Below are 18,871 nucleotides of genomic sequence, written 5' to 3'. Positions count from 1 at the left end.
CATAACACACAACTTTGCAGCCAAAAACTGGAAACCATGGGCTAGAGCCCAGGACTGCCTTGTGGACGAATCTCTGTAGGTGCTGCTCAGCAACACCAGTACTGGTGGAGCAGTTCGAAATGCAGAAGTTGTCTGCATACAGAGAAGGTGAGACGGACGGGCCTACAGCTGCTGCTAGACTGTTAATGGCCCTGTGCGACCCCATTCTCCTGGATATGGGGGGAACTATGGGAGATACCAAGCTGGACATGAAAAGTACGAAGCGACAAGAAATTTTGGATAAAATCGGGAGTGAGCCTCAGAGACCCCACTTGTATAATGTGGCAAGGATATGATGTCACCAGGTGGTGTCATACACTTTTCATAAATCAAAAAAGATGGCAACCAGGTGTTGGTGTCTGGAAAAGGCTGTTCGGATGGCAGACTCGAGGAACACAAGATTATCAGTGGTAGAGCGACCATGGCAGAAGCCACCCTGACATGGAGAAAGCAGGCCAAATGGCTCCAGGACCCAACCAAACTGCCGACACACCATACGTTCCAGCAGCTTACAAAGAACATTGGTGAGGCTGATGGGCCAATAGTTATCCACATCAAGTGGGTTTTTACCGGGTTTAAGCAGCAGAATGATGGTGCTTTCCCGCCACTGCGATGGAAAGATGCCATGGCGCCAGATCCAATTTAAGATGACGAGGAGATGTTGCTTGTAGTCAGACGAGGGATGTTTAATCATCTGACTGTGGATCTGATCTGGCCCAGTAGCTGTGTTGGGGCAATGCGCAAGGGCACTGAGGAGCTCCCACTCTGTAAATACGGCATTATAGGGTTCACTGTGGCGTGTAGCGAATGAGAGGACTTTCCTTTCCATCCGCCATTTGAGGGTGCAAAAGGGTAGGGGGTAGTTCTCCAATGCAGAGGCTTGAGCACAGTGGTCAGCAAAGTGATCAGCAATCACATTTGCGTCAGTAGATAACATGCCAACGATGTTAATGCCAGGTACACTGTTGGGGTCCGGTACTCAAAAAGACATCTAATCTTACTCAAAAAGACATATGATCTTCGTCCAGACTTGGGAAGGTGACGTATGGCGCCCAATGGTGGAGACGTATCTCTCCCAACACTCCTGCCTCCATCTTCCGATAAGCTGGTGAATGCGGGTACGGAGCCACTTAAAGGCTATGAGGCGCTCCAGGGAAGTGTGCCACTTGTGCCACTGTAGAGCTCGCCAACACTCCTTAATTTCCTCAGCGACTTCCGGCAACCACCAAGGGACTGCCTAATCCAGGGTCACCCTAAAGAGCGAGGGATCGCATTTTCTGCCGCAGTAACGATTGTTGTAGTCACCTGCTCAACCACCACATTGATGTTACTGTGTGGGGGAGAGTCAACAGTGACCACAGAGGTGAAAATTTCCCCGTCTGTTTTGTTTAAAGTCCATATGGACAGGCGTCCATGGGCCTGATGCCGGGGCAGTGACAGGAGGATGGGGAAGTGGTCACTATCACATAGTTCGTCATGTGTTCTCCAGTGGATAGATGGGAGAAGTCCTGGGCTGCAAATGGACAAATCAATGGCTAAGTAACAGCCACGAGCCACACTGAAATATGTGGCAGCCCCAGTACTTAAAAGGCAGAGGTCGAAGTGAGGTAGTAAAGCTTCGACTTCTTGGCTAGTAAGCATGGCATCAACCCACAAGGGGTTATGGGCTTGAAGAGGGGTTTGAAGGGGCACAGTTTCACTACAGAGTGAGTTTAGGACATAAATGTAAAACTCCACCTGACACTCGATTATAGTCTCTACGGTTCCTGTAATATCCCTTATAGCCGCAGAGGGCAGGGGTCGGCATTGCCGGGAACCAGGTTTCTTGGAGGCCAATGCAGAAAGTAGGTGTAAAGATTAACAGTTGCTATAGCTCAGCCAGACAGTGGAGAAAACCGCCACAATTCCACTGGAGGATGACGTCATTGTGAGACTGAGAACACATGGAACATTCAAGCAGTTTACGCCTCAGGGTCACTTGGTGCCACCGACTTATTGCCTGAGCAGTCTATATCCATTGCGTCTGAGGGTCTTGCGAGATCTAGGACCTCAGTGGACGCTAGAACCTCCACCTTATACCCAGACGTAGAGCTTGTAAGTAACGGTGGTGTGGGTGCCACCGAAATTTCCTTGGTCTTAGGGGTCTTCTTTTTGGACTTTTCTCGCTGCGCCAGGACTGATGATGATCTTGAAGTCCTACGACCAGCTGCTTTGGGCACTTCAGCCACTGGCGGGCATCTTTTTTCCCATTAGCAGAAACCTGGGAAAGGAGTGACCAAAGGGACCTATTCCTGGCGAGAGGAGCCGAAGATGACTTACGCTTCTTCGGCTGAGAAGTGGGGACTGGTGTCCCTGATGGTCAGGGGGAGGGGGGGGTGGCAGTGCTCCTGAGGTAGGTGGTGTGGGAGCAACATGGAGGGTAAGTGCCCCCCCACCATCAAGGGGGCTTTGAGAGCCGACTGTGATGAGGCAACAACTGTTCTCGTAGCGGTGGTGTATGAGGAGGTCATAGCTACAGGATGTAGGCACTCATATTTTCTCTTACCCTCAGTGTAGGTCAGTTGGCCCGGGCCTTGTATTCCATGATTTTCCTCTCTTCCTGTAAAATCCTGCAGTCTGGCGAGCAAAGTGGAATGATGCTCTCTGCAGTTGACACAGATGAGAGATGGGGCACATGGATTTTTGGGATGTGATGGACGTCCACAGTCTCGACATATGACACTGGAAGTACAGCAGGATGACATATGGCTGAACTTCCTGCACTTCCAGCTTCACATTGGGGGAGGGATATATGGCTTGACATCACAGTGGTAAATGATCACCTTGACCTTCTCAGGTAAGGTGTCACCCTCAAAAGCCAAGATGAAGGCACCGGTGGCAACCTGATTATCCCTTGGACCCCGATGGACGCGCTGCGCGAAATGAACACCTCGCCCTTCTAAATTGGTGTGCAGCCCGTCATCAGTCTGCAAAAGAAGGTCCCTGTGGAAGATAATACCCTGTACCATATTTAAGCCCTTATGTGGCTTGATGGTAACAGAAACATCTCCCAACTTGTTACAACTGAGTAAAGTCCGTGACTGGGCAGAGGATACTGTTTTTATCAAGACTGACCCAGAGCGCATTTTGGACAAGCTCTCCACCTCCCCAAACTTGTCCTGTACAAAAAACTGTGGCTTCATCAAAACATAGGAGTCCCCATCAGTTCTCATACATACGAGGTACCGGGGTGAATAAGGTTCGCTGCCATCCTTAGACTGTCGTTTGTCACACGGTGTGGCCAGGGAGGGGAACGACTTAGGATCATACTTCCTTGCATTGTACTGAGACTTGGAGTGCTTAGAGACTGCTGGTGTTAGATCACCAGCAAGTGATGACATGGCATGCTTCATCACGCATCATCTGCCCTGATGCCACCCACTCCGACCAGGGGCCCTCCCCATGAGTGCCACCCGGCCACAGCAAAGGCTACATGGCAGGATGGCCATTGCTGGGAGTCCCAATGCCCCAGGGTCACGAAAATCTACTCCTTGGCATACATGGGGAGTTAACAGCGCAGATATCAGCAGAGTGACCCCTGTGTTGTCAGGGGGCTACAACCAACAGGGTACATGGAAGGTCTACCACAATGGACTTGCTATCGTGCTGAATATGAGGTGCAAAGAATTCCATGGTCATTGTTGGCACAGAAAACGACACTGCATAGTGGGTGGAGGATAATTCACCCAGGAAGGTGTCCTCACCCAAGAGATGGAGGATGAGCGGGACTGTAATGCCTCGACAAGGAAGTGGGCTAAATATCTCAATGCACGATGGACACTATGCATCATGTAAGGCGCCCTTCCGCAGTTGGCTCACTCTTTGGGAAAGTTTTGAAAAATGGAGGTCAAACCCTACAGGGGACCATCACATAAAGGTCGAAAGGTGTGAGACTCCTTTTAGTCGGCTCTTATGACAACCAGGAATACCTTGAGCCTATTCTAACTCCCGGGCCTGCAGGGGGACCACTCTTGTGTTTTTTGGTCCAAATTACTTGTCATGAAGTTGCATTGTTCATGGTTATTTATCATACGTTGCTACCAAAATATGTTCTCCATTACTGTAAACCATGCTTGCTGTTGGGTGGGCTTAAATAGTGGTGCCCATAATTAGAGGCAAACTGCTGAAACTGATGGATGGATTGCTTCAGCTCTGTTATAGGGCTTGTCATTACACACTGTTGTGGCATGAGAGTACTTATCTCAGCTGCTTCTCTCTTGGGAAAAATGTTCACTGTGCTGTGATATGTGGGCAAGGCAGAATTAATGCTGTTTTTGTTGCACTGAATGGGCTTCATGTTCATATTTGACAGTACAAGAAGCTCCAAAATATTTATGTCCTCATGGCATTTGCTAATTTTATCAGCAATAGCATGGAATAATTTGCCGTTCATTGCTTATTGTCTTAATCTGTATTTCTGCTGTTTGTCAAAATTGCTGTTTGTGGACAGGCATGAAAGTTCTTAGATAGGGTAACCAATTATGTGGGCTTCTACTTTATCCACATAAATAATTGCATTAGCTTTAGAATGTACAGAATCAACTTTTTGTCCTCTACAAATGCACACAAGAATGTTTGTTAAAAGAAGCTAAAAAGGAAACATGCTGAACTTAAATTATTTCAGCAGCAAAGATAACAAATGTCAGAGAGTTCACATGTGATTAATTCAGTGATATATTATAATATATAGAATTAATTTGACTGAACTGGCATAATGTTTAATTCACTGAATCATGTGATATTGTAGTGGATACCAGTTTGTTTCTTGATCCCATGATAGTTTATATGTTGCTGTTTAATGCCCAAGACATATAAAAGACATTTATGTAAATAATTTATGATCTACATAACTGTGTCTTTATTTTAACATGCTGGCAGTATTATAAGGTTCATATAGCTTTACTACATTTAGAAGATTATGAGAAGTTTGAAGGAAAAGAAGAAGGATGGAAGGAAGGTTAGGGCTAATATATTGTCAACAACTAGGCCGTTAGAAGTGGAGCACAGACTCAGAGTGGAGATGAGTAGCAAAGAAAATTGGCCATGTCCTTTTCAAAGGAAACATCTTGGTATTTGCCAGCAATTTAGGAAAACTATAGAAAAGTTAAATCTGGAGGGCTGAACATTGATTTGAACCATCATCCTCCCAAATGTGAATCCAGTGTCTTAAACATAGCACCACCCTTCTTTGTGGATATTGCATTCATTCACATATGGGCAAATGACATATTGTGTCTCAGGGTGTAGGTATATTATTAAAATGGGATATAATGTATTACATGTTCTGAAATTTGATTTCGTTACTGTAGTGTTCCCAGAAGATTACGAAACAAGAAACAAGGTGAGTGAGGATGAACTTGTAGCTTGAAAAATAACAGCCCACCTAGACAAGACTTATAGCTGTTTTCTTCATTGTATGGGTACTGTGCAATGATCAGTCCTCAGCTATGTAACAGCACCTTTTTCTAGTTTGAAAGGCATATAAAACTATTCACTAAGGATGAAGATTAATGAATTTTGTTCTTTCATTACTACAACATCTCAAAATATTAACCAAAAATGTATGTTGACTTTTTGATTGCAGTAGGCTTCAAAGTTGACATACACCCTTTCATGTGCTGCACTGAACAAATAATCAAAAATCTAGAAAAAGACAACAGCATATTAGGAATAAATTTAGATCTCTCCAAAGCATTTGACACTGTCAATCATGGCATTCTTTTAGAAAAACTGGAAGCATTCATGGGACAGGGAAAAAGCGGTTTGAATCATACCAACAAAACAGAATACGGATTGTAGGACTACTCCAACCACAAAATAAATTTAGTGTCCGATGCAAAAATGTGGAAATAGAGTGCCGCAAGGCAGTATTCTAGGTCCCTTATTGTTCCTTGTGTATATAAATGGCTTTCACACCTCAGATGGAGTAGCAAAGGCCATACTATTTGCAGATGACACTAGTGTGATAATAGGCGCACCAAAGCAAATGCTGCAAACAACTACTGATCAAGTAATTAAGAATGTCCACACTTGGTTCAGTGCAAACTGGTTGGCATTAAATACAAATAAAACAAATTATATGCAGTTTGGGAAAAATGTGTCAAAATGTAAATCTTGATCTGTTGTTGGGTGGCAAGGCCACAGACAGAGTGGCATCAACAAAATTGCTGGGGATTCATGTAGATGAAAATCTTAATTTTAATGATCATGTAATGAAACTTGTGCAGAACTTAACTCAGCTTGTGTTGCTCTTAGGTTTATTGCAAATGTTTGTACTGCAGAGGGTGCCAGGATGGCATATTTTGTCTATTTTCAGTCTCTTGCAACATACGGAATAATATTTTGGGGTTCCATCACTTGCTGTCTAAAACAAATCTTTCTGTTACAGAAGAGGGCTATCTGAATAATAGCACACAGTCATCCACAGACACAATGCAAACCCTTACTCAACAGGCTTAAAGTTCTAACAATACCTTCATTATATATATATACAAATGTGTTTTATATGTTAGGGCCCACCTTGCAGATTTTCAGACAAATGCCAACTTGCATAACTACAATGCTCAAAATAGCACAGCACTCCATACTCAGCAAACAAAAAGAACACACACACAAAGGCGTGTGAGCCATATGGGTACAAAACTCTACAACATACTGCCAGCCAACATCAGAAAGTTAGAAGATGAAAACAGATTGAAAGTAGAATATAAAAAATTTCTGCTTGAACAATGTTTTTACTTGGTAAATGATTATTTAGCCCAACAAATAATTCTGATAAAAAATCATAAATATGTATTTTATGAGTGGTTTCATTGAGTGTATTACAAATTATTTTTTAAAGTTAAATAAATGGATGTAATTTCCAACAAGTTTATAGACAGTTTTCAATATAAGCTTTAGTCCACTGATTGAGACCACCAGTGACCAATATGTTGAAGTAGTTGACATCATGAAATGGTCACATACTTGGAAGAATTTGGGTGAAAATAACTTATTTTTTCAGCATTTTGTGGTTAGACGTACACTCCCAAAGTAGTCACTAATAAGAATATCTGTTTTACATAGGACAAATATAAATTCTATTTGTAATTTTGTTTGATAAATTGTTACTGCTATCACTACTAATATTGTTTGAGACCCAAAAAATTAAATATAGTGTAGATGAAAACTTTTAATGGGCTGAAACAACAAATTTACAAAAAATGAAAATATGGCTTTTCTTTATTGACATTTCAATCATCCTCTCCCTAAATACATTCTAGCAGGGTGCCTTGGCTGTGCATCAAATAGGCAATGTTTTTTGTTGATATTACTGTGTATTGGCCGCTGATGGATCTTACGGGTCTTATGGTTGTGGTCAAGGAAACTTTTTCATTCCTGAAATTTTGTCCAGAGTTGCGTTGGACATCTTCAGAGTTGCTCCTGGTTCCACTGGGTCTTACTGACTGACAGGTTGGACATCAGAGAGCAACATAAGTTCTGTGAAAAAGGGGTATGATAGAAGTTTACATGTGATTGGCCAAGATAATCATTGTCAGAGATAAAACTAATCTATCAAACTCTCATCTGTCAAAGATAAAACTTATGTAACAAATCTGTAGAGCTGTTGTCCACGTATTACTATGTTTCATGGGTTCTGGGAAGCACTCAGATCCATAAAGGATAAATGCCCTCCTCTGCTGGCAAGTGGAGTACATAAAATTCTATGCACTTGTGGTAAGGTCTACACTGGAACTATCAAGGAAAGCATGAATATATGGCTGAAGGAACTTGGGAAAGTAGAGAAATCAGCTGCTCTTCAGCAGGGAAATAATAAAGTGAAGTTTTTCGAAATCACAATTTTATCTTCAATGACATACTATTATCCATGGCTATACAGAGAAGCCATCAAAATATATAAACATGAGGATAATTTTAACAGAAAGTAGAAGCCATGAAACTAGTGATACATGGATAGTAATTCTACAGAATTGATAGATAAATTTTATCTTTGACAGATGACAGTACAACAGTTAAGTTTTATCTTTGAGGAGAATTACCTCTGCCAGTCCTGAGTAAGCTTCTACGAAATGCATTTCCCGCAATATTTACAATACATCCTCCAAAGTTCGACACATCAGTTGGCAAGACGTACTGAAACCAGGAGTACCTCTGAAGATGCCCAACACAGATCTGGACGAGACATTGGAAACGAAAAAGTTTCAAGGACCATGGCCATACAACTTGGAGAATTTGCCAGGAGCTAATCTAAATGACCATAAAAGCCTTGATTGTATGATCAGTACTGTGTATGTTGACAACAATATATTTTAGTCATAGGGAATGTATTTAAAACATGTTCATTTCTTTTATATAAAAAAAAGTGAAGACACTGCTCAAATTATGAGCATATGGAAATACTGAAATGAAACAGCAAAAAATAAGAATAATAAAGTAACATTATTTAACAATCACATAGATAGAATAGTTTAAGAGCTATTTAAAGACAGCAGTTAGTGGATGAATATGTGTAGTATATCATTAATTTGTATATGCCTGCTCCAGTTAGATCGTTTATTTTCAAGTAGATATTTCAAAAAGAATAATAATATTTCAAAGGCTCAGACACAAACCTTGCTGTAAATGCTAGCTTCTGGAATGTCAGGACCAGCACAATTTAACATGTAGTATGAATTTTTCTTGCTAAATGCCGCCTTGTTGTACAAGCATAATTCATTGCCATCTCTCGTTTTGGCATTGCACGATAAACACTTTGGCAGTTCTCTTGCTTCTGTGCTATCTGAGACACTGTACAGATGTGAAACTCCAGGATCTTCCTCTTGATTTGCCAGATAAAAGCTGCAAAAATGAATATAAAAGACTCCCTTTGAAATGTGAATTTTTCTGTATTGCTAATACTGCAATTATTACTATTTTAAGTACTTTCACATTAAATGTTAGATTTTCTAGTAAGATGTTGAACAACAGGCATCATTCTTTTATGTAACACAACTCCTAATAATATTTGAATTCAGTAATACTGCTTTATTTTTGTACTTGTTGGTGTCTGAATTGAAGGAGTTGGTGAAAGACTTTTTGACAACTGCTTTCTTTGTGGTCCTTTTTCCCTCTAGAAGATGATCCAGATAATTTAAAGACACTGACAGTTAGATGATATGTTGAAAATGTTGGGCACTCAGAATGTAACCAATGTGATTTTAAATTACTGTTGTTTGGCAGATAGTACTTTGTGTTGTTGTAAAACACTAAAATCTGTTTTTGTTTATCTAGCTAGGCCTTGTAACTCATAATTTTTAATTATTCTCTCAGCAGCCTACGAGAATATTGCCAGTAGTATATCTTCAGTCTCCCTTATATTCTTGGATAGGTACTCAGTTGTGGACATTTACAATGTGGCAGTAACTATTGTTTACTGTTTGCTTCTCATTATTTGGCAGTTATCTGCACAAAAATGAAAAATTGAGAGAAAGGCAGACTTTATGACATGTTATGCTTTCTTCAAAGAGCATAGGAGAGACTTGCTTGTCCAACTTCTTCATTTTTTCAAGTTATTTCAAATCCAAGAAACTGGAATGATTCACACTCATTGGAACTGAAGTGTAACTTACAATTTGATGATTATTGCGCTCCATCAGTATCCAAGTCAAGTCAGTGACAACAGATGTTTCTGCATTTCTACATCTACATGTACAGGGTGTTACAAAAAGGTACGGCCAAACTTTCAGGAAACATTCCTCACACACAAAGAAAGAAAGTATGTTACGTGGACATGTGTCCGGAAACACTTACTTTCCATGTTAGAGCTCATTTTATTACTTCTATTCAAATCACATTAATCATGGAATGGAAACACACAGCAACAGAACGTACCAGCGTGACTTCAAACACTTTGTTACAGGAAATGTTTGAAATGTCCTCTGTTAGCGAGGATACATGCATCCACCCTCCATTGCATGGAATCCCTGATGCGCTGATGCAGCCCTGGAGAATGGCGTATTGTATCACAGCCGTCCACAATACGAGCACGAAGAGTCTCTACATTTGGTACCAGGGTTGCATAGACAAGAGCTTTCAAATGCCCCCATAAATGAAAGTCAAGAGGGTTGAAGTCAGGAGAGCGTGGAGGCCATAGAATTGGTCCGCCTCTACCAATCCATCGGTCACCGAATCTGTTGTTGAGAAGCGTACGAACACATCGACTGAAATGTGCAGGAGCTTCATCGTGCATGAACCACGTGTTGTGTCGTACTTGTAAAGGCACATGTTCTAGCAGCACAGGTAGAGTATCCTGTATGAAACCATGATAACGTGCTCCATTGAGGGTAGGTGGATGAAACTAAAATGAGCTCTAACATGGAAATTAAGCATTTCCGGACACATGTCCACATAACATCTTTTCTTTATTTGTGTGTGAGGAATGTTTCCTGAAAGTTTGGGTGTACCTTTTTGTAACACCCTGTATATCTGTGCTCCACAAGCCAGAGGGGTAAACGGTGTAACTGAATAAATTTTTCCCCCCGTCCTTATCCATTTGCAACTGGTGTGCAGGAAGAAATATCATTGGTACCTCATGTCTGTATTAATCTAATTTTGGCCTCAGGGTCATTACATGAGACAGAGGACAATATAGGTTTTTTTTACTTGTTCTGGAATGTGGGCCCTTAGAATTTAACGCAACACACAGTGAGTGCCTTTCTTGTAGGTTATCCACTGGAGTTTGTTGAATGTACCTTTGATACTCTTGCACAGATTACTCAAACCAACCTGAAGTTCACAGGTCATCTTGGGTCTTCTCTATATCTTTTGCTAATCTTACTTGATAAAGCTCCTACATTTATGAATGATTGATGAAAAATACTGAAGAATTAGCTGAATGAGGATTTTGCAACTTTGTTTCAGGGGAATACCCAGCAAAGAGCAGGGGAAGTGCTCCTCCTCCCTCCCACCTCCCTCAAAGAAATTATTGTCTTTGAAAAGGAAGGATGGAAGATTAGGATTCAGTGCTTGCAATTACATCATTAGAGATATAGGGGCCTATCAATGATGGGTTTTCCCCACTTTTACTATCTTCTATGTCAGGAACCTTCCTCACATGCGTTCCCAATGTTTCTGAATTTAAACCATAAATCATCCAGTAACTACTACTCAGAGCTGCTATTTTTCTGTGTAATTCTCAGGAGATTTTCAGTTACTTTGTTTTTGCACTTCTTAAGCATAAATACCTTCCTCCTGTTCTTAAATTTTTATTAAATACTAATAATGAATGATGCCATAATACTCTCGTGGTGATGGCCCTTCATTACAGCCACTGAATTGAAGAGTTCAGGTACATTTGTTGCCAGAAAGTCTCCACTGTTCCTGTGTGCAGCAACTACATTGGCTTAAAGTTTAAATTTACAAAGAAAAAGTAGACAACTCAATTTTATGCTTACTTTCTGATGTATAACACAACAGCTTAGCTAGTTACTTGTGCTTGTGCTGGGAGATCAGCTAAGTTTCACTCATGATGGAAAGGAAAAGTTGCCTTAAAATCTTATTTCACTGCTCTACTGATTCTTTCAATATAGCACTATATGAAATCGTTTTCTTTGGCAGATATTGTTAGATGCACATGGTTTGTTTGAGTTTTCTATCACTGCGCTTTTAACCATATCTCTTTTTTCAGTACTAATCAGACATTTATATTGATGAACTGGCCTGTAATAATTTTTGTTTTATTTACACTTATTCTTTTCCATTACATTTCTGATCTTGTGTTCTAGGTGACACGAATTATTTACATCTACACATACATCCATAGTCTGCAAATCATGTGAACTGCATAGCAGAGCTACTTCCCATTGTATCAGTTATTAGGATTTCTTCCTGCCTCATTCACATATGGAATGTGGGAAGAATAGTTTCAACCCCTATGTGCATGCTGCAATTAGTCTAACCTTATAGTGTATTCCTAGATTCATCATATAAACCTGGTTCTTGAAACTTTGTAAGTAGGCTTCCTTGGGATAGTTTGCATTTAACTTCGAGTGTTTGCCAGTTCGTTTTCTTCAGCACCTTTGTGACACATCGAAATAAGTGTCCAAGGAATAGAAAAGCAACTGGAATCATGCAATAGAGGAAAGTCCACTGGACCTGATGGGATACCAATTCGATTCTACACAGAGTACGCGAAAGAACTTGCCCCCCTTCTAACAGCCGTGTACCGCAAGTCTCTAGAGGAACGGAGGGTTCCAAATGATTGGAAAAGAGCACAGATAGTCCCAGTCTTCAAGAAGGGTCGTCGAGCAGATGCGCAAAACTATAGACCTATATCTCTTACGTCGATCTCTTGTAGAATTTTAGAACATGTTTTCTGCTCGCGTATCATGTCATTTCTGGAAACCCAGAATCTACTATGTAGGAATCAACATGGATTCCGGAAACAGCGATCGTGTGAGACCCAACTCGCCTTATTTGTTCATGAGACCCAGAAAATATTAGATACAGGCTCCCAGGTAGATGCTATTTTTCTTGACTTCCGGAAGGCGTTCGATACAGTTCCGCACTGTCGCCTGATAAACAAAGTAAGAGCCTACGGAATATCAGACCAGCTGTGTGGCTGGATTGAAGAGTTTTTAGCAAACAGAACACAGCATGTTGTTATCAATGGAGAGACGTCTACAGACGTTAAAGTAACCTCTGGCGTGCCACAGGGGAGTGTTATGGGACCATTGCTTCTCACAATATATATAAATGACTTAGTAGATAGTGTTGGAAGTTCCATGCAGCTTTTCGCGGATGATGCTGTAGTATACAGAGAAGTTGCAGCATTAGAAAATTGTAGCGAAATGCAGGAAGATCTGCAGCGGATAGGCACTTGGTGCAGGGAGTGGCAACCGACCCTTAACATAGACAAATGTAATGTATTGCGAATACATAGAAAGAAGGATCCTTTATTGTATGATTATATGATAGCGGAACAAACACTGGTAGCAGTTACTTCTGTAAAATATCTGGGAGTATGCGTGCGGAACGATTTGAAGTGGAATGATCATATAAAATTAATTGTTGGTAAGGCGGGTACAGGTTGAGATTCATTGGGAGAGTGCTTAGAAAATGTAGTCCATCAACAAAGGAGGTGGCTTACAAAACACTCGTTCGACCTATACTTGAGTATTGCTCATCAGTGTGGGATCCGTACCAGATCGGTCTGACGGAGGAGATAGAGAAGATCCAAAGAAGAGCGGCGCGTTTCGTCACAGGATTATTTGGTAACCGTGATAGCGTTACGGAGATGTTTAATAAACTCAAGTGGCAGACTCTGCAAGAGAGGCGCTCTGCATCGCGGTGTAGCTTGCTCGCCAGGTTTCGAGAGGGTGCGTTTCTGGATGAGGTATCGAATATATTGCTTCCCCCTACTTATACCTCCCGAGGAGATCACGAATGTAAAATTAGAGAGATTAGAGCGCGCACGGAGGCTTTCAGACAGTCGTTCTTCCCGCGAACCATACGCGACTGGAACAGGAAAGGGAGGTAATGACAGTGGCATGTAAAATTAGAGAGATTAGAGCACGCACGGAGGCTTTCAGACAGTCGTTCTTCCCGCGAACCATACGCGACTGGAACAGGAAAGGGAGGTAATGACAGTGGCACGTAAAGTGCCCTCCGCCACACACCGTTGGGTGGCTTGCAGAGTATCAATGTAGATGTAGATGTAGATGAAAGTGCCCTCCGCCACACACCGTTGGGTGGCTTGCAGAGTATCGATGTAGATGTAAGTCAAACACACCTGTGATCATTCATGCTGCCCTTCTTCCTCTATGAACCAATGGACCAAAGCATGCCACCCAATTTACCTATGTCTGAACCTATGTGATCATTCCATTTCATATCCCTACAAATTGTTACACCAAGGTATTTCTATGAGTTGACTGATTCCGGTTGAGACTCACTGATAGTGTAATCATAAAATAATTTTTTTTTTTCATTTTGTGAAATGCACAATTTTATAATTATGAACATTAAAAGCAATTTACTAGTCCCTGCACCAAACTGAAATGTTGTCAGAGTCCAACTAAATATTTGTGCAACTTTCTTCAGACAGTACTTTGTTGTAGATAACTGCATCATCTGCAAAAGTCTGAGGTTACTGTTAATATTGGATATTGACACCAATTAATCCTTTGGGAGATTAGAAAATTGGCCCTGATGAATTAAATTCGTATAGACTCTGTTTCCAGGAACACAGGTTATTCAGTTATTAATTTATTCAGTGATATATGTACAAAACAGACCTAAGATGAAAAAACAACAAATTGCTATACAAGGTGTCAGCAAAGAAAATGACATACTTGTTTCCAACAATTAATTTTGTCTGTAAGGTCATTAATACATAACTTTGTGTGTGTGTGTGTGTGTGTGTGTGTGTGTGTGTGTGTGTGTGTGTGTAAGAATGAATGAGATAGCTGTATAGAGTCACAAACACTGACTCCACTTGTCATGTGGTGGAGGAATTAATAATTTATATCATCAATGAACCATTCTGTATTTCACTGCTATTTAGCCTGACACAATATAATGACTTGTATCAAATAATGTAAATGATAAAAATCTTACATGGTTCTTGTTGTTGTGTCCCAAGCCAGAATTTCCGTTACCACAAATTTTCCTGTAGTTAGAGCTGTCATTTTAGGAGGAACAAAATTTCTGTCTACTAAAGTTATGTGACGAAAGGCACCATTTTTCTCATCTTCCTCTTGTGGCAATATTATAATCATTTTATCACCATTATCAGAAAATTTAGGTGGCACAAAAAGGTCTATCCATCCTTTAGGTTCTTTCATTTCTAATACCTGAAACAAAGAAAACATTGTGTTATTAATATGTATAACGCAATATAACTTCATTGTTCCATCACAGCAGCAGTTTAAATGAAGTGAGAATGAATGAATGACTGTACTACTAAACGTAAAATATTGTAAAGAAAGATGAAGTAGTACATAACACATGTACAAAATTTGGAAAGAGATCGTAACTTTTGAATTTACAGATTTTTATTATTCAAAAACAGAAGACAATTATATGTACAGATAAATCAATTCATGATTTTACTCACCAAATAGAACTGAGGAATTTTTAGGTATGGGTCAAATATTCACCTGTTTGCTTACAGTGTGTAAGTGGGTAAATGTCAAGAATAAAAAAATATGAAGATCCAAGATTCAGTCCTTTGACAGTCTTAGGGTTCTTTAATTTACTTATTGCTTATTTCAACTCTGCTAATGCTTTGTATGTATGAAAAATTTTAGGTTGCACCATGGTTCAAATTCCACATGTATGGTCCGCATGTAACAAGCTGGATAAGGCAGTTGGAAGAGCAGAAGAAGGCAAAAGCAAACTGTATCCAATAGAACAATACCTAGCAAGGCACTGTGGTATTAAAATTCAGTCTGAGTTGAAGGAAGCTTTAGCTTAATTGCGACTCAAAACATAGAGGAGATATTTAGACACAGAGGGCACAAAAAAGAGACTGCTAAACATGTGAGCTCTTTGCCAAAACGCCTTCGTCCACTGCAGTCTCTCTCTCTCTCTCTCTCTCTCTCTCTCTCTCTCTCTCTCTCTCTCTCACACACACACACACACACACACTTATACACACCTCAGTAAAAAAAAGTATAGAGAGGCCTAGGCATGGATACAGTAAGAAGGTTGGTTCAAATGCATATGATCTGAGTACATATGCAGAGACAAAGAGGCTTACAGGCTAGACTAGCATGGAACAAGTTAGTCTTCAGTCTGAGAATCACAACAACAACAACATGAGACAAATATACAGTAGTAAAAAGGAGAAACAAGTGAACTTAAAAAGACAAAAACCAAATAAATACAACAGAAATCACAAAATATGGAAGAGAGAAGTGTAGAAAAAGGATTTATGCAAGTTGAAGCCAGGTGGACATGGGAACCAGATACATGATGTACATAATATTATTATCTGAAAAGTTCTGCGAGACTGGTGCTACTAGGAAGGATCAAAATTTCCGACATGATGTAGCAAAACTGAGATGTAGCTCTACAGCTTATTATCTGCAACTGTATTTGCATTAACACTACAGATTATCTATCTCTAGGAGGATACTCTTTTAAGTTTTTGGAAATGAAGACTAGATGGTACTAGTGTGACATGACACTGCCATTGTTTTAAAATTTCTAATAGTTAAAACAACTGTAGCTCAGAAAGAAGCCACGTTGTTTGCTTTCAGTGAGAATTTAAAGAAACAGTGTTACGAAAAAATGGAATTCCAGCTAAAGGTTTTCATTGGATAATTGTTTATGATATTCATACAGGCTTACCTCAACAACAAATTGCTTTTGTTAATTAATCATCTTCAGAAAATATTATTTACAATTGGCTTGCAGAATTTTTTTGTGGTCAGGAGTGTGGCAATGATGAATTTTGTGAAGACCAACCAGATCAATTTTTATTCAAAATAGAAACACGGGCACTGTGTGCAGCACTACTGAAGAGGATGTGTATGGGACTTGCTATGAGATAAAACATCCTTAGGCATATCAAAGATACAGTACATTCAATTTTGAATGAAAATTTAGCTGCGAAAAAGATCTGTTCCTAACAGATTCCACACAATTTGATGAAAGCATAAAAGACAGGCTCAAGTCAGTTGACGAACAAAGTTCTCAAAAAATTTGAACAAGGAAATGCAATACAACGTTATAACTGGAGACAAATATTTGATTTATTCTTATGAGGCAGAAACTAAACAGCAATGACTTTTGGGGTGCTCTGTGATAAACTGAAACCAACAAAAAGGGTTCATTGAGAAAACTTCTTGTTTGTTTGTTTACACTAGCATGTCACAACTATTGTTTTAGAGGATCAAAGAACAGTTAATGCTGAATGGGGCACAACTATTTGTCTGCCAAAAAGCATCAATGAAACCCAGAAAAATGGGTGAAAATGTTGCTCAGTTCTTCTTTATAATGATACCAACTGTCAAACAACATGTCAAACAATTTATTATTTGGAGGAGGGACATATTAATTAAATGTCATATTGCCCATATTCATGTGATTTACTGCCTAAAAACTTTATTTTGTTCCATCAAACCAGACATGAGTGGACACTAATTTTCATTACCTAAGCTGTTGAATCCTTCTAAAGCTATATTTTTAAGATACCAACATCAGAGTGGAAAAAATTTAACCAGGATTTGTTCAAATGCATGCAAAAGTGTTTAAATTTAAAGGTGAATATTTTCTGAAAGGATGTAATGATATGTACCAAAATAATACATAAAAACTTAAAATGTACCCTTCTATCCACCATTCATCTTTACCAAGAGCTTAATGATTGTCATGCCAACACACAAATCTAAACAATGGTTGTAATTAGTTAGTATACTTTTTGATGTAATAAGGTTGAAGCAAGCAATAGGAGAGTGCATAACACAAGCATTGCTGAGGGAAATGTCACAATCACAACCATTAAATTCTGAGAGGGTTGGGTTGGGTTGTTGTGTGGGAGGCAACAAGACAGTGAGGTCATCGGCCTCATCAGATTAGGGAAGGACGGGGAAGGAAGTTGGCCATGCCCTTTCAAAGGAACCATCCTGGCATTTGCCTGGAGTGATTTAGGGAAATCACAGAAGACCTAAATCAGGACGGCTGGATGCAGGATTGAACTGTCATCCTTCCGAATGCGAATGTGCTAACCACTGCGCCACCTCACTCGGTGAAATTCTGAGAAAATAGACTGAGGAGGTGTGGGGCCTGGTTAAAATGTCAAATATGATAGGAGGGTTTGGCAAACTCTGTGGGTTAGTTGGGGAGAATAGTATACATAGTGAACTTAATCTTCAAACACAATTTTGAGATTGTGAGGTCGACTGATGCAGTTCAGAGCAAGATAGATTTTTTTATGCTTATGGAGCAATTAGAGTGGCTACTTTTTTATGTGAACTGCTTACTGTAGGCAGTGAATCATAATCCATATAGAAGTATTACCACAGATGTGTAGGATATAAGGCAAGGAATATTTCATGTGGAATTTGTGGCAAAAGGTAACACGTCTATTGATGTACAGAAACGGTCTTCAGCTAGATGGAAGCTAACTCAAAAGAAGGTGGTATGGGCTCCAGGAAAGACAAAATAAATCTTATTTATGAAAATTAATTAAGTTGTTGTAAGAAATATGAGAATTCAGGTTCGTCATGAATCCTGAAGATGTATTTGTACAAGGAGTACGAAAGGAGTTGGTGACTCCTGAACTTCAAGAAAACCACCTGCAAGTTGCCAACAGGATATACATGAAAACACTGTATGCCTAACACAGAACTCTACATAAATGAATAGTACTGCAACAAAGATCTTTGAGAAGCTTTTTTACAATGGACTGCTACAGTTTATTAACAAAAACTCTTTGCTGTCAAATCATCAGCATGGTTTTAAGGCAGTCAAGATCCACAACCACAGCAGTCTACTAATTACTGCATGCAATCCTAAAAGCTATAGGTGAAAAAGAAATGGCTACTGGAATCTTCTTTAACCTATCCAAAGCATTTGATATTACAGATCACTGTATTCTATTATATAAATTGGAAAGAAAGGAAATTAGAGGTATTCCAAATGAGTGGCTTAGGTCATATCTTACTAACCAACAACCAAAAGTTGTTCTTAAACTGGATAAAATCCCTGGAAATGTTACAAGAACAACAACATTCACATCAGAAAAAGCTACAGTAAAATATGGTTGTGACAAGGGTTGACTTTAGGTCCATTCCTCTTTTGTTTCTAT

The 18,871-nt window shown here is 39.9% G+C and overlaps 1 protein-coding gene across 2 annotated transcripts in view; it reads right to left on the bottom strand.

The window, feature by feature from the left end:
- LOC124615973 (venom dipeptidyl peptidase 4-like) overlaps positions 1-18,871 on the bottom strand; it is a 572,498-nt gene that overhangs the window by 19,668 nt on the left and 533,959 nt on the right. For both annotated transcript variants that reach the window (XM_047144175.1, XM_047144174.1), the window contains exons 10-11: positions 14,674-14,909; positions 8,691-8,916 (exon numbers count right to left, since the gene is read on the bottom strand). In XM_047144175.1, the coding sequence (XP_047000131.1) occupies positions 8,691-8,916; positions 14,674-14,909 (462 nt within the window). The remainder of the gene's footprint in view (positions 1-8,690; positions 8,917-14,673; positions 14,910-18,871) is intronic.

This window comes from Schistocerca americana, chromosome 5, assembly GCF_021461395.2.
Source record: "Schistocerca americana isolate TAMUIC-IGC-003095 chromosome 5, iqSchAmer2.1, whole genome shotgun sequence".
NCBI lineage: Eukaryota > Metazoa > Arthropoda > Insecta > Orthoptera > Acrididae > Schistocerca > Schistocerca americana.
This window is presented reverse-complemented; position numbering and strand designations above follow the sequence as displayed.